This window comes from Olea europaea, chromosome 11 (genome assembly GCF_002742605.1).
Source record: "Olea europaea var. sylvestris chromosome 11, O_europaea_v1, whole genome shotgun sequence".
In the NCBI taxonomy this organism is placed as follows: Eukaryota; Viridiplantae; Streptophyta; class Magnoliopsida; order Lamiales; family Oleaceae; genus Olea; species Olea europaea.
The window spans coordinates 28,485,975-28,502,379 of NC_036247.1; the positions used below are offsets into that span (position 1 = coordinate 28,485,975).

The window sequence follows — 16,405 nt, forward strand, 5'->3', positions numbered from 1 at the left end:
TAATAGTAGTGCATATCGATTTCTTGTACACAAATTCGAAATACAAAACGTACACGAAGGGACCATAATTGAATCAAAGAATGCGACATTCTTAGAAAATATTTTTCCTTGCAAAGATAAGAAAAATACGAGTTCTAACAAGAGAACATATGAAACTACTAATGGAACTTCAAACAAGGAAGAACCATCGCATAGTAAAAGGGCTAGGACTTCCAAGACATTTGACCCAGATTTTCTAACCTATGGTAGAGGAAAGACTTTCGATGAAGCAATGTCTACACCAGAAGCACCGCATTGGAAAGAAGCTATCAATAATGAGATATATTCTATAATGCAAAACCATACATGGGGTTGGTTGATTTACCTCCCGGTAATAAGCCTTTAGAATGCAAATGGATATTAAAAAAGAAATTGAAAATTGATGGATCCATTGATAAATATAAGGTTAAATTGATTGCTAAAGGATATAGGCAAAAAGAAGGACTTGATTTCTTTGATACCTACTCACCCGTGAGTAGAATCACGTCGATAAGGTTGTTAATTGCAATTGCGGCAATACACAATCTTGAGATTCATCAAATGGATGTAAAAACAACATTCTTAAATAGTGAGTTAGGAGAGGATATTTAATGGAGCAACCTGAAGGGTTCATTTCTCCTAACCAAAAACACAAAGTGTGTAAACTTGTTAAGTCGTCGTATGGATTAAAACAGGCTCCTAAACAATGGCACCAAAAGTTAGACAAAACAATGTTGTCAAATGGATTCAAGATCAACGAATGTGACAAATGTGTATATATTAAACATACACCGAATGCCTATGTAATCGTATGTCTATATGTGGACGACATGCTAATAATGGACAATAGTCTCAAAATGTTGCTTAACACCAAAAAGATGCTAACAAAGCATTTCGATATGAAAGATATAGGTGTGGCAGATGTAATCCTAGGATTAAAATCTCTAGAACGCAGGATGAAATTGTAGGTTCACAATCTTACTAGATAGAAAAAGTACTTAAGAAGTTTGACGTGTTTGAGGAAAGTAAATTAGAATTCCTAACTCATTCCTATGATACTAAAGTGCTTTCTGCAGAGTGAATAGAGGTTAAAATTATCTTTTAATGATTCCTATATCTTGATTAAGTCAAGTGGAGTAGGGCAGAATACTCTTAATAGGAGAACACCTATGTAAGTGTGAAGTGGGGCCCCTTCGATAAGAATTGTTTAAGGTTTGAATTTTCTAAACACTCATGAAACCAAGAAGGGTTCAGGGCCAAAATGAATCAAGTCATGAGAACTAAGTACAGAATATGGAAGATATCTGTGTGAGTACTGTTGTCTTGACTTACACCAAAGGCTGAGTGGTTCAAGACCTATGGTTCACCAATTAGCCAATTAAATCCGATATTATTTCACTAAGGGAGGTTCAAGGCCAGAAGCCACCATGCCTGATGCAGTATTTTTTCGCACCCTCTCTACGTTGCATCATATCATCGCATTTGTATATGCGTACCCGAATTTTCATTCATGTGGGAGATTGGAGGAATTTGTTCAAATTATTAACCAAAAATTGGAAAATGAAAAAGTGTGTAAAAGTGGAAAATGAAAAGGTGTGACTACGTGTCAACTTCAACCAAATATTCGGATTTGATTCGATGGTCAAATTACAAAAGTAAATAGACCAATTTATTCTACTCGTTGAGTAGATCGTCGTGGTATATTTGGAATCTTGAAACCAATTCCGGATGAATGAGAAATTGCGGACCAAAGTTGGAAGAAATGAAGTGTAGCAACTTTTTAAAAGGATGCAGGTTTTGGCCAAGTGTTGCAGCTTTTTTGAAAGGATGTATGTTTTGACCCACACCACTTCATTTGCACCCTTTCTACATCTATAAATAAAACCCTATGGACATGATTTTGGGTACACCAATTACATTGATCATTCATTCTCTTACAATTCTCTCATTTCTAATTTCATAGCATTTCATACATTTCCTTTGTAGAAGGAAAAATCTATCAAAAGTTCGTCGATTTCTTGTGGTTTGAAATGCTGCTACCACAAGTTGTGAATTCATTGTATCTTGAGAGAGAAGTGCCATTCATCGTAAGCACCGTAGCGAGACAATTTGTTTTAAGGAAAGAGATAATATATCGTCTTGGATTATTCTCTATTTCTACTCTTTTTTAACCTTTATTTTACATAATTATTATACCGAAACTCTGTCCAAATTTCCATTCATATAAATTGTGTTTTGATCACGCTATTGCGGGTTAAAATTGGTCAAACAAATATATCAAAAACCAACCTTTACATAGCCCTTTTTATAAGTCGTCTCCAACATGAAGTACATGAATTATTATATGTAATAAATGAAACTTGCTTGAAAACTTATTTTCTTGCTTACTTGAAATTTCATAATTTTCAAAGTTTGTTCATATTCTGTAATCCGGAAATAAAGAAAATGAACCTTTTCATATTGACTTCTTTTCTCCTTAAAGTTCGGGATTATCTTCGTTTTGTGCAAGATGCAGACATCATATTCGAATTCCATTGTATTCTCGAAACATTTTGCTTGCCCATATGCGTCACCGGGGTGTGGGAAAATATCCTCTAAAGGAAAAGAAAGAGCAAACACATGCCTTGGAGCCAAGTTTCTTAGTGTTAGAGTTCAACGAGTTTATCTCCAACTTCATATACTTCTTGCCTAAGTTGCCTTGACCGTTGCAAATACTTCACCAGCAATATATTTTGATTTCTGCCATTATCAACCTCATAAGCATTCCCATGAAGCCAAGATATGAATTTTTCATACACAAATATAAGAGGTAACACTTCACTGTTTCGCGCTTGACTCCAATTTGTTCATTCTTAGTTGTACTTGCATGTTATTTAACTTTCTTTAATTCAATTATTATTTGCTTGTGAATTTGTATCATGCATGGTGATTGGCAATTGGCGATGCTTTAATTACCATATTAAGAAGACAACTGATGATGAAAAATATTATTTTTACAAAAATGATTTATCCGCTCGATATGTTGAGTTGTAGATATTGAAGTATGAAACTTTCTATTTTGTTGAAAAACTATGTGGCTCTTTGAGCACCTTCTCAAAGGTAGCAACTCATACTTGATAAGATCAATTTATCACCTGTAAGAAAGAATATAGGATTATCTTTTTACGGTCTTAACAGAAAGTACCTTATCATAATCTCAATAAAGGAAAAATCGTCTTTCAAGGGGGCAAAATTTATCTGTTGCACAAGGTCTTTTCAAATGTCATCTTCTCAATGTTGCAAGCAGAAAAATGAATCAGCGGAAAGGTCTATCTAACTTGTGCCATTTTGATAAATAGATGAAATCCTATGTATTCTCATAAATATCCCTCTTAATACGATATTAGTAATAGTTCCTATTACGCCTCCAATCTACGTGGAGAAAAATGCCAAGCTAGCACCAGCACTCTGTCTGCATCACTTCGTTTGTAGGGTTCTATTCTCGTATATGAGATAACTAGGCAATAATTCCATAGCCTTATTCGTCCTATTTTCTGATTCAACTCCTCGCCATATGCCCCTCTGAGGCAACGCGGCAACCTTGTCACATCTTCTCTCGGAGGTGTTGAGGGACCCTACCAATAGCCACACCAAATGGGCCTCTTAAGAGTGAGTGGTTGAGGTCAAACTTTTGATCAATTTTGATAGAAGTACAGTTTGATTGACAGCGTGTGAGGTGGCCAGTATTTTTATCATTGTATTCAGTGTCACAAATTTCTACACATGATTGAATGTAAACAAAGATGTCATCAATAAATGTACATATAACACAATTCAACTTTTGATGCAATGAATAAACTTTAATAACTGACACTTTTGATGCCATTTCATTATGTCCATTGCACGGTCAGAGATTCAAATAGATTTGAATTTCTAACTTTCGAGAGAGGCCATTAAGCCTATGCTTCAATCATCTTGAACAAGTCTAATATCACGTTGACATAAAATAAAAAAGTTCTACAAATATACACATTGTTGATATCGAAATTGTTGGATTTTTTACACCCAATAAATCTCGAGCTATGATGTTAACGTGGGTTAATATTATTTCATAGGTATAGGTCGATGAATGAAATAAGTCTAACAACAAGTCCATGAGCTACACCTGACCCAATTGTATTTCCTTATGGATAGCTTGAATCTTGGCCCGTTTATCCCTTTAATGGCCCAACTTAAAGCCTAACCCTAAAGTATATATTTGGCTATAACCCTAGCCACTTTCTTAATGATGATTGTGTGATTTTGAGAGAAGAAAAAATGAATCCCGACTGCCCCCTTTGTGTGAGAAAAAAGGTCTCAAGAAGTGTCCAGAACGCTTGTATAACGTGTGCAATTGGTGGTTCTTTCATAGTATACCTTTGTGGTGTCTTCTTTTAGCCTTTGTGGCCATAAATCATCATCATTTCTTGTCCTACGTGGGTAAGATTGAATAGCAACTAAGGTGAATCAATTGGTTATGGTTTGGAGCCGATTGGACTGGTTGTTGGTTGAGAAATGTGCGTTGGACTGAGCCCGAAAATCACCGATTTGAAGATCTTTCAAGAGAGCTTTCGCAACAATTGGTATCAGAGCTTCAAGGTAAAGGTTTTGGCTCATGAAATCTACCAGAAAATCGTCCAGAAAATCGGCAGAAATGTAGCAGAAATCAAATCGAAAAACTGTCCAGAAAACTGTTAAAAATCAGCCCCTGGTTTGGTATTTTCTGACCAATCCAGAAGGAGTTTGGGAAAATAGAGACCACTGGTGTAACGTGCAGGTGGTGGCGATCAAGGTGGTTAAGCGCGTGTGGATGGAGGAGGCGGGTGGCGGCGGCGCGTGGAGGCCACGCGCGGAGAATCGATCGGCGCGTGCGGGCATGTGGAGGGTTTTCTGGCGACGGTCCCTTTAGGCAGTTTGTTACTCATATTATTTCTGACATTTTTCGTGTTGAAAGTTTTCTGTTTCAGGGTACGCAGAAGAATTTGGATAGCGTTGTTCTTCGAGCGTTTGGGACTCGATCGTGATTTCTTGATTGCTGCAGTTTCCAGAGACTTTAGGATGAATAGTGGTGGTCCTAAAGTGTTAAATTCGTGTGTCTTATAATTTACGGACTCAGATTGGCCCGCTCTGGTATATTGAATTATCTCAGTTTTAATTTCAGCACTAGTAGATCATTGTGTGGAGTGATCAATAGGATTGGGGCTTGTCATTGCTTGGTAACCATTGCTTGTGTTAGAAAATTTAGGAATTATTTGCTCTATTTTTTGAAGTGTTGAGTTTTGATTGCAAATTGGTAGTTGATTTTGTGCTTTACCTATCATATAGTCACTATGTGAGACTTGTTGCGTGGAATTTTGAACTTTTGTTTACATACCTTCGTGTTGCATTGATTTTCCTGTTAGAACACCTGGACTTGACCTGTTCGAACATTCCCTTGATCTAAGATCGTGAATCTTACGAAATCCTGGGAATCTAGAACAGTGTATATTGCGGCCATAGGATAACTTTGTGTAACCTATCTGTGCTTTTGGTTATTCTAGTTTTTAAAAATGTCTTCACACTTTGAAGTTGGAATTTTTAATGGAAAAGGGGATTTTTCAATTTGGCAACAAAAGATGAAGGATATTTTGGTTCAACAAAAAATTTTAAAAGCCATAGATGGCAAATTTCCTGCAAATTTAACAGAAGCATAAAAAGAAGAGTATGATGAATTTGCATACATTTCAATTATTTTACACTTGTCTGATACTGTTTTGAGAAAAGTTGAAAAACTGGATTCTACCAAACAACTTTGGGAAAAGTTGGAGGACTTATATTTGTTTAAGTCCACTACTAATAAATTGTACTTGTTTGAAAGATTTTTCAATTTTAAAATGGATCCTTCAAAGGATCTTGAGGACAATCTGGATGTCTTTAACAAATTAGTTCAAGACATCATTAATTGTGATGAAAATGTGTCTAAAACATATAAAGCTATTATTTTACTTAATTCCATGCCTGAGTCATATAGAGAGGTTAAGAATGCAATTAAGTACGGTAGGGATACCTCAACACTCGAGATTATCATAGACTCATTTAGAAGTAAGGAGATGGAGATTAAGATTGAAAAAGAGGATAAGAGGAGTGGTGAGTTACATATGATGAGGAGTAGGATAGAGTTTAAGCAAATGAATTTGGGTAGAACTCAAGACAATAGTGATTCGAGTAGTGACTCGAGTGATGAGGGTAGTAAGAAGAAGGGCAAGGGACGAGACAAGTCTAGTGGTAGAAGGTGTTACATTTGTGGTAAGTCTGGACACTTTATTAGGGACTGTCCCAAGAAAAAAGACAAGTTGAAGGATAAGATGAGAGGTGAGACGAATTTGGTTGAGGGGTCAAGTTATGACCCTAGTTAGGTTTATTAAGTGTAAACCTAGTCACTACATATACATCTGTGTGTGATCCTTTTCTGTATGTGTGTGATTGTCTAAATTTTGTTGCGTGATTATCTGCTACATCTCAATGTGTTTGATATGTGCATTTACATGAATTTGAGATATTAGGATTATTTGGTGTAATTGTTTACATGCATAGTGGGTTAGGTTGTATTAGCAGTGTGTTGTATGTTTTTTTGTAAGGTGGAGTATAGATGCCTAGGGGTACATGGTGGCTTGTACCGGGGATGTGGAGTGTGACATTTGGATCACGAGTGGAGATGTGATCAAATGTCTAGAATCCTTTATCTGGAAAGAGACCCTGATCAGGTGGAGTGTGAGAGAGACACTTCTATCACTTATGTTAGGTGAAGACCCATTATCCAAGTAGGTTGGGAGAAGTGATGTGGAGATAGAGGATTATGCCGTGGACTTAGGATCTATTGTGACTTGCCAGTTAGACATGAGTTGAGTGATCTGTCTAATGAGCTTGGTGGGCGATGAGAGGAGATATGTGTTCTCGAGGTGTGAGCAACATAGAATGGGATATGATAAGTGTGGTGCGATCTTTTCTTAGGGTCATTTATGCATGTGTTGCATATGTGGTTGACCGTGGTTTGATTGACTTGGTGTTAATCTATGGTTCTATGTGAACGTGTTTTTTGAAAAGATCTATATGTGTTATCCTATAGTATATCGTCATCGCACGTGTATTTGCTCTTGCTTGTTTACTGTTAAATATTTGCTTCTACTTGGGTGTTTTGACCTTAGCCCCAGTGAGTACATGGAGCAGGTATGGTATGTGTTTCGAGTTGGAAACACAATGTAAGGTTTGTGATCCAATTTTATTGGCTACCTTGATTATGCAAGTGTTAACTGTGTATTTTGATTGCTTGCAGATTTTATTGGGCATCAAGGTGGAGATTTGTTAGGTTTTTAATACCCAATAAATCCCGAGCTATGATGTTAACGTGGGTTAATATTATTTCACAGGTATAGGTCGATGAATGAAATAAGTCCAACAACCAAGTTCATGAGCTACACCCGGGTCAATTGTATTTCCTTATGGATAGCTTGAATCTTGGCCTGTTTACCCTTTTAATGACCTAACTTAAAGCCTAACCCTAGAGTATATATTTGGCTATAGCCCTAGCCACTTTTTTAATGATGATTGTGTGATTTTGAGAGAAGAAAAAGTGAATCCCGGCTGCCCCCCTTTGTGTGAGAAAAAGGTCTCAAGAAGTGTCCAGAACGCTTGTATAACGTGTGCAATTGGTGGTTCTTTCATAGTATACCTTTGTGATGTCTTCTCTTAGCCTTTGTGGCCATAAATTATCATCATTTCTTGTCCTACGTGGGTAAGACTGAATAGCAACCAAAATGAATCAATTGGTTGTGGTTTAGAGCCGATTTGACTGGTTGTTGGTTGAGAAATGTACGTTAAATTGAGCCCGAAAATTACTGATTTGAAGATTTTTCAAGAGAGCTTCTGCAACGGAAATAACTAAAGAAATAATTATTTTTGGCTCGATTGAGGGACTCCTGACTTTAACGGTTCTCGAGAGACTCAAACCTTCAAAAGTCTTTTTTTTTCTTCTCTAAATAAATAGAGATGCAAAATACCAGAAAATGCCTTCTAATTTCTAGTTAAGTCACTAACCCGCTAAACACCTATAATGCCTGATAATTGGCATCAATGACTCTACAAATATCTTGAGTTGACTAATTCCAATCAAAACAATTAATAAATAAAATCTCAGAATTACAAAATTGTAGTGGGAATGTTATTGTTTGCACGTAGTACTTGTGAATAAAACGTCTCTTTTATAATTAAAACCGCGTTATAGATAACACCCGTTTTTAGTACTAACTTTTTCATTCCCCATAAAACAAAACCACTATTTTCTTGTTGCAATCGCCCCAAATGGAACACGTCCTTGTCTCTATATTCCAACTGCCCTTTCCTACATAAAAACAAAATTTTTATTTTTTCAACTACCCTGAAGTGTATTTATCAAGTAAATAGTCAAAAAAATGTATCCAACTCTACTTTCATCTATAGGCAATTGTACTTCAATTTTATTCTTTTGCATAACTTCACTTTTAAATTGATTTTAATCAGATTATTCCATCCAATTTTAAGTAACGGACAAAAATTGATGACAAAATATTTAATAAAAGATGGTTATAATTTATTTCATGACATCGATTGAAGGTTGTCTGTCGTAACCACCGTTTGTTCTGTTGATTATTGAATTAAACAAGGTTATCTTAATTGAAAATAAATTAAATTGTGGGTATCTGATTGAAATTAAATTACAATGGAGTTATCTTATTGAAATCGATTAAATAAAATAGAAATATAGTTATTTGATTGACATTATAATGAAAGTATAATTACTAAAATGTACCCACTAATGAATTCATAAATGAATAAGAAATAAAGGTTGCAGCTTGACAGGCCACCTTCTTGTTAACGTTGCCTCCATAATTATATTCATATTCTTCGTCTTTTTCATAATCCTTTTTCAATTTGGTGAAGTCTTGAATTTAATTCTAGTCATTCATTAGCTTTATCAACTTCAAGTCCAATTTCCTTATTGCCTCTTCAATTTTAGACTTTTTCTGTGTCTTCTACAAAAAGAAATCTACTTTTTATACCTGAATAATCAATTAGAACCCAATTAAATAGACGCTGATCTGATCCATTTCTTCAGAATTTGTGTCAATTTTTTATATGGATTTTGGTTGTTAGGTCTTTTTTTTTTGGGTATTGTAAGGATCGAAATCGACGGATTGGAAGAGAGAAAATGGGGATTTGTGTAAGCAAAGAGAAACCTGTGAAGTCGAACGCTAATGGGCATAGAGCTGGGAATGGAGTGCATCATAATCAGACTCCAATTCAATACACAATGTCCCCAGGCTATGCCGCTCAATTACCCGTAATTCCACCCGCAAGCCCTAAACGAGTTGTTCAAAAAGCAAACACCATTTTAGGAAAGCCGTATGAAGATATCAACTCCCATTACAGCCTTGGAAAAGAACTAGGTAGGGGACAATTTGGTGTTACTCATCTTTGTACTGATATTGCAACTGGTCAACAATATGCTTGCAAATCAATTTCTAAAAGGAAGCTTGTTAACAAGAGTGATAAAGAGGATATAAGAAGAGAGGTTCAGATCATGCAGCATTTGAGTGGGCAATCAAATATTGTTGAATTCAAGGGTGCTTATGAGGACAAACAGTCAGTGCATCTTGTGATGGAATTGTGTGCTGGTGGAGAGCTTTTCGATCGTATCATTGCTAAGGGACATTATAGTGAAAGAGCAGCTGCTTCAATCTGTAGGTCTATTGTGAAAGTTGTACAGATTTGCCATTTCATGGGCGTGATGCACCGGGACCTTAAGCCGGAGAATTTCTTGTTGTCAGATAAGAGTGAAAAGGCTCTGCTCAAAGCAACCGATTTCGGATTATCAGTTTTCATTGAAGAAGGTAAATCTTTCTCCTTTTTCGTCCACTGTAGTCATCTATTGATTACTTTTAATGATTGCATTTATAGAATGCCTGCAATGTAATATACTCTAGAATCATTGACACAAATGCTATGGATATCTATGTAGCTTGATAATTTGTCTCTTAATTGTATGCTATGGATTTTAAGAATTATTGAACCATGAAGTATGATGCATTAGACAACGGTGGGCAGGACTAAAAGAAGAAATTGTCTTGTGCAGCGTGGTTCAGAAACTGTGTTCCAAATATGTTCTTCGATGGTTTTAATTTTACTGAATCTGCGTAGCTGGTTGTTATCCTGTGTGGCATCAATTAGTCATTTTTCAGAGGGTTCAAGTTCTACTCTTATAGCCGTTAAGATGTTTGAAAGACAGAATCCAAAATTTTGTTTATAATTTATTTCGTAGAATCAAATATCTACAATCTTCTAGCATCTTTAAGGTTCCCTTGTCTGTCCGCTGCTTATCTGATTGCCATCTTAGGGCCCTTTTCAATGAATATGAAGAAATATCCTAAGTTCTGCTGCAAAATTTCATCCCTAAAGTTTTGGAAAAAAAAAAGGGTAGACTGATGTGAAGACTGCAACTTATGTTTCCATACGATCGTTCCTCCATTTTAATAGTCTAAAAGCTTCTCTATTAGTGTATTTAATCGGTTCTTTGAACTTTTGTTGCATGAGTAATCACTAGCATTTACAGTTTCACATGAACTTGTATTTATCTTAATTTTCTTTTAATGGCTTCACTCTGCAGGGAAGGTATATAAGGATTTGGTTGGGAGTGCTTATTATGTAGCTCCTGAAGTATTACGTCACAGGTATGGGAAGGAAGCTGACATTTGGAGTGCAGGAGTTATGTTATACATATTACTCAGTGGTGTACCCCCTTTTTGGGCAGGTAAACTCAATATATCTTGGAAACATTGTTATTTACTTACCAAAACTAAAATAAAATGAAAATTAGAACAGTTTCTCGTGGTCTAATATTTCATCTTCTTATGGATTTATCAGGGCTAAAAAATTCGTGATTTATAGAAAATTTTGATTGCAGAAACTGATAAGGGAATATTTGATGCCATAGCGAGGGGCCACATTGATTTTGATAGCAAACCTTGGCCATCGATATCTAATAGTGCAAAGGATCTGGTCTGCAGGATGCTGACACAGGATCCAAAGGAACGCATTACTGCTGCTGAAGTTCTTGGTACGCCTACTATTGCATGAGTAGCCATCAACTTGAGAGTATATTTTTTTCTGAATGCATTTCTATTTCTTCTATCATACTGCTCTATATCAAGCATTAAGAAAGCATGTAATTATGTTTTTTGATATCGTGACGAAGCCAACTACAAAGTCCAACATCTGAAATATTGTTCGAAGATCATGCTTCTCTCATTATTTCATTTTCTGATTTATAAATTCCACAATATAACTGTAATTTAGAAGATTGTTCTTCTCATACTAATTTTACATAATCCAAAGGTGCCTTTTCCAAGGAGCTATAATGTTTCTTTCCTCCACAAAACATGCTCTTTCCTCTTAATTTGATCAGACAGTCGGACAATTATTCATTTTCTTGTTGTCTTCTTAGAGATTTAGTTTCCTCATTTTGCTCCATAGCAAAGACATCCTAGGATATTATGATAGTTAAATGTTAAATTTGCTTTAACTTTTTTGTTAAAAATGATCTACATAGCTTTGTTTCTTTTGCATTCACTGTTCTGGAATCTACAAATTTCTGCAGTAAAGCCTATATTCTTTTTAACGAAGTTTTTAAATATTTTTGTCTCGTATAGATCATCCATGGATGAGAGAAGGTGGAGATGCATCAGATAAGCCTATAGACAGTGCAGTTCTCTCTAGGATGAAGCAATTCAGAGCAATGAACAAGCTCAAAAAACTCGCGCTGAAGGTATTGTTTGGAACCTATTCGTTCTAGATTTATTTTGTCTATTTCAAAGAAGTCGATAAAGAATTATGAGTTCCCCTCTTACAGTTATACAGATACCAAGAATTGTTTATTATAGATTCTGATTAGGTTTCATTCGCTAATGTTATTTGTTCCTGTCTTGTCATAAATTTTATTCGATGATCTATCCCAGGTTATTGCGGAGAATTTATCTACAGAAGAGATTCAGGGGCTGAAAGCAATGTTCACAAATATGGACACTGACAACAGTGGAACAATCACCTATGAAGAACTTAAAACTGGATTGGCTCGACTTGGTTCAAAGCTCACAGAGACTGAAGTCAAGCAGCTTATGGAAGCTGTAAGATAATACCCATTTATTCTCAGATAATTTTCCTATAATATTTCTGTTTCCCTAACTTATACTGGTTTAAGAGAAACTTATCGATCATGCACTAACAGGCCGATGTGGATGGAAATGGGACAATTGACTACATTGAGTTCATTACTGCTACAATGCACAGACACAGATTAGAAAGAGAGGAAAATCTTTACAAAGCGTTTCAGTACTTTGATAAAGACAACAGCGGGTAAGTGCTCCGAGCAAGCCTTTAAAGCTTATAACTCTCTGTATATTGTATTACCGAATAAGTTCATTTTACGTTACTATAGGTTTATCACAAGAGATGAACTAGAAACAGCCATGAAGGAGTATGGAATGGGCGACCCAGCCACCATAAAGGAAATAATATCTGAAGTGGACTCTGATAATGTGAGTTTGTTTATATTAGATTGAAGATCAAAATCTTCCTTCAAATACTTGTCTAATCTAGTCCTATCAAATTTCCAGGATGGAAGAATCAATTACGAAGAATTTTGTACCATGATGAGAACTGGAACCCAACGGCTGGACAGACTCTTTTAGCAGTTTTGAGAACCTGGATAAGCTTAAGAATTAAAACTTTCACGAAGTTACTTTGCTGACGACTAAGAGGGATCACCACCCGACATGCTTTGAAGTTAACCTCTGAGGCTGCGATTTGGATTGGTTTTTTTATTTTTTTCAGTAGATAGTGTGAATTAGTCATTGTTTACACCGTTGAGTTCCTTCCTTCCTTTCTTTCTGTTCTCATCCACTTCAGGAGATTTTTAGACACCATAATTGTCTATATTTATTCTCTGATTCCCCAAAGAAAGCTTCAATTTTTTTATTTTTCCTCCATAGCCTTGTTATTCCCTGTCATCGTCTAACAGACGATTTATATTGTGATTTTTCGTGAATAACAGGTTTCCTTCTCTAGACATGATCAAATTTCCCATGTATCATAGATTTAACATTCCCATTATTGTATATATCCTCCAGATGAGATCACCTTAGTTGCTCAGGTAACCGTTGAATCAAGGATATATTCTATGCATAGACTTTTATACATGTCCAGTATTTCCCTCAACCATTTTCTCATAAGAATTTTAACGTCAATCTTTCATTAATTTACGCAGCTCGTTTCTACTCACGGATTTCGTCCGTTAGTCCCTTACATATGGCATGTGAGGTGCACGTGGAATTTTTGACAAGGGTAAACATGTCAACACACTTTTTAGATACATTTAACTTTAAATAAAACTGACATAAAAAAAGAAAAAAGAAAAAGAAAAGAGTAATCTTCTTCCCAAATCCAACCCCATGCAACTAAAAATGCATTTTTAAATTTAGTGCTCGATTTCTTATAAATTGAAAAACAATGAGAGAGTTGTTGTGTAAAGTCTTGGTTAAAACTAATTCTAAGAACGATTTTTTTCCCACAATCGTTCTTAGTATGCTGAAAACACTCAAGGAGCATAATATGACCACCTCAAACAACCACCTTTTTTTTTTTGGGGTATTTTAGCTTAGTTTAAATACTAAAGGATCATAATAGTTCACTAGCTTCTCCATGGACGAATCATAGGGGTGGACATGGATAGGACTAGATCAGGTTTAGACCCAACTCGATCGAGTAGGGTAAAATCCCAATTTGAAATTAAACTGAATAGAGGGGATAAATTGACTAAAACTGGTTCAAGTCAGTTTAATTTGTCGAATTGAGGGGGATTTTCCCTTGAAATTAATTTTTTTTCTAAACTCGACCCCTCGAACCGAAATTTTGACCAACACGAAAAATGAACCAGTATCCCTCCAAACTGATCCAAATCAACTGGAGTCAAGTAAATTTGACAGTATGAATCGATTAGACGGATAAATTTGTCCACACTTAATCATAGGGTTGAAAATAAAATCTGAACAACCAAAACAAACATAATAGGATAGGCTTCTTTAAAACACCATTACCTAGTACATTTTACAAACAACATTATTCATATTAATAGCTAGGCTTCGACTAGATAACATAACTTACATATTTTATCAACGTCTCTTTATTTTAAGTAGGCTTCTTCATATCTTCAGCTAATGTAAATTATTACCTACATAATTTCCTCCAATCAATCCTTAAAAACCTTAAACTACTATAACGTTATCCCTGCTGAGAATGCCAGATTTGCCTAAGAAGTTATACATATTATTCCGATGGTCGCCCTCTATTTGAACCACCCACCCATACGTTTTGTCCCATGCCACTTTACCATTACAGCTAAACTCTTTTTTGAACTCTTTAAGGACTAGCTTCTCGGAGATGTTTCTCTTCCACAAATCCAACACTTTCGTCAGTCATTCCTTTCCATTCCTCTCCTGTTTGATTATGTACACATACTTCTTTGGTCCCGGTTCACTCGTGTTGAATGGATCGACTATAACCATGCTCTTTAATATAACAATAGAAACTCTTATTCAAGAAAGAATGTAAAAGACTAACCTTAACAACCATTTTAAGGATGAACTTTGATGTTGGGGCTATTTATATGCAACAGAAAAAGGAGAAGTTAATTAAATCAAGGTTAAGTTTATTCTTAATATGATTAAGGTAGACATCCATTGGTTATTCCAAACTAAATGGTTGCGGTTTGATATTCCCATATGTGATTCTAGAATCAATTGCGTAAGTTTAAGGTTTCAAGATTCGCGTTGTTCAACTAACTTTAATTGTTCCGATTCGATCATCTAACTTACGCTATTGCGTAAATGGTTGTGGTTTGATATTCTCATATGTGATTCTACAAACAATTGTGTAAGTTTAAAGTTTCAAGATTCGCGCTGTTCAACAAACTTTAATTGTTCCGATTCGATTATCCAATGGTGCAACACTATTCATGTTGCACCATATTGGGTGTGACACTGTTCATTGCACCATCTTTTATACCAAATGGAGCGATGTCTGTTTTAACATTCTCTTTCATTTTTCAAAAATAATGGTCAAGAGTATTTGTATCATTTTCGTTCTATAATAATAATAATAATAATAGTTAATTACATTATTAAATTTTATTATTTTTAATATTATAATCAATAATAATTAAGGATTTTTTAATTTAGTAATTATTTTCGTCAATTTAACGTAATTGTTTATAATAAATTAATAATATAATAAATTATTTTCGTCAATTTAACATAATATATAAAACATGTGAATAACTTAGTAGTCAATAATAATTCAATATATTTGTTAATTTAACGTAGTTATAATTTAATAACTTATATAGTTATAAAATAAATAAATAAATTTATAAATAAATACATTGACATCTCCAATGGACACCCTTTTGCACCAAATCCAAATTTCACCAAAATTTGGTGCAAACGTCGCTCCAACCATTGCAACAATGGTGCAACATCGTTCATGTTGCACCATATATGGTGTGACACTGTTCATTGCACCAATTTTGGCACCAAATTGTGCAAAGTCTGTTTTGACCTTCTATTTCATTTTTCAAAAAAAAATAAAAATAGTTAGAGGTATTTGTGTCATTTTCGCTCTATAATGATAATAATAATAATTAATTACATTATTAATTATATTATTTTTAATATTATAATCAATAATAATTAAAAATTTTTAATTTAGTAATTATTTTCGTAAATTTAACGTAATTGTTTATAATAAATTAATAATATACTCAATTATTTTCGTCAATTTAACATAATATATAAAACATGTTAATAATGTAGTAATCAATAATAATTCAATATATTTGTTAATTTAACATAGTTACGATTTAGTAACTTATATAGTTCTAAAATAAATAAATAAATAAATAGATACATTGTCAAAAATCGAAAGAAAGAATAAAATAATAAAACACTGTTCATTTGGTGTAATAGTTGGAGATGAATTCTAATTTGATGCAAAATTTGATATAGGATTGGAAATGGCCTAAAACGATCCATGTTCTTCGCACGTGCACCATGTTTACATTTAATCATTGAATTGTGAGTTTTTAGATACATGAGTTGTGACATCTATTAATGTATATTTTAAAACCGAACTCTATCAATAAAGTTTGGCTTAAACACAATTATTCATTACTCGTTTCTATTTACTTATAAACACGACTTTTTTTTTTTAATTATGTTAAAATTAGTGAAGGTTTATTCAACTTCAA

At 34.5% G+C, this 16,405-nt stretch overlaps 1 protein-coding gene across 2 annotated transcripts; it reads left to right on the plus strand.

The window, feature by feature from the left end:
• The first annotated feature begins 8,890 nt into the window (after nt 1-8,890).
• On the plus strand, nt 8,891-13,220 carry LOC111403971 (calcium-dependent protein kinase 2-like). 2 transcript variants are annotated; one of them, XM_023032666.1, is made up of 8 exons: nt 8,891-9,941; nt 10,715-10,858; nt 11,012-11,164; nt 11,757-11,872; nt 12,063-12,230; nt 12,332-12,459; nt 12,542-12,641; nt 12,720-13,220. In XM_023032666.1, the coding sequence occupies exons 1-8, from the start codon at nt 9,260-9,262 to the stop codon at nt 12,792-12,794; spliced, it is 1,566 nt and encodes a 521-aa protein (XP_022888434.1). In that variant the 5' UTR covers nt 8,891-9,259; the 3' UTR covers nt 12,795-13,220. The 2 variants fall into 2 exon arrangements, with proteins under 2 accessions (XP_022888434.1, XP_022888435.1); XM_023032667.1 differs by having other exon boundaries at nt 11,042-11,164.
• The last annotated feature ends 3,185 nt before the right edge of the window (nt 13,221-16,405 follow it).

Coding starts and splice junctions, on each gene's coding strand:
- LOC111403971 (XM_023032666.1), top strand. CDS start 9,260: ATGGGGATTTGTGTAAGCAAAGAGAAACCTGTGAAGTCGAACGCTAAT. Junction 10,859..11,011: donor TGTACCCCCTTTTTGGGCAG/GTAAACTCAATA, acceptor TTTTGATTGCAG/AAACTGATAAGGGAATATTT. Junction 12,460..12,541: donor TTTGATAAAGACAACAGCGG/GTAAGTGCTCCG, acceptor ACGTTACTATAG/GTTTATCACAAGAGATGAAC.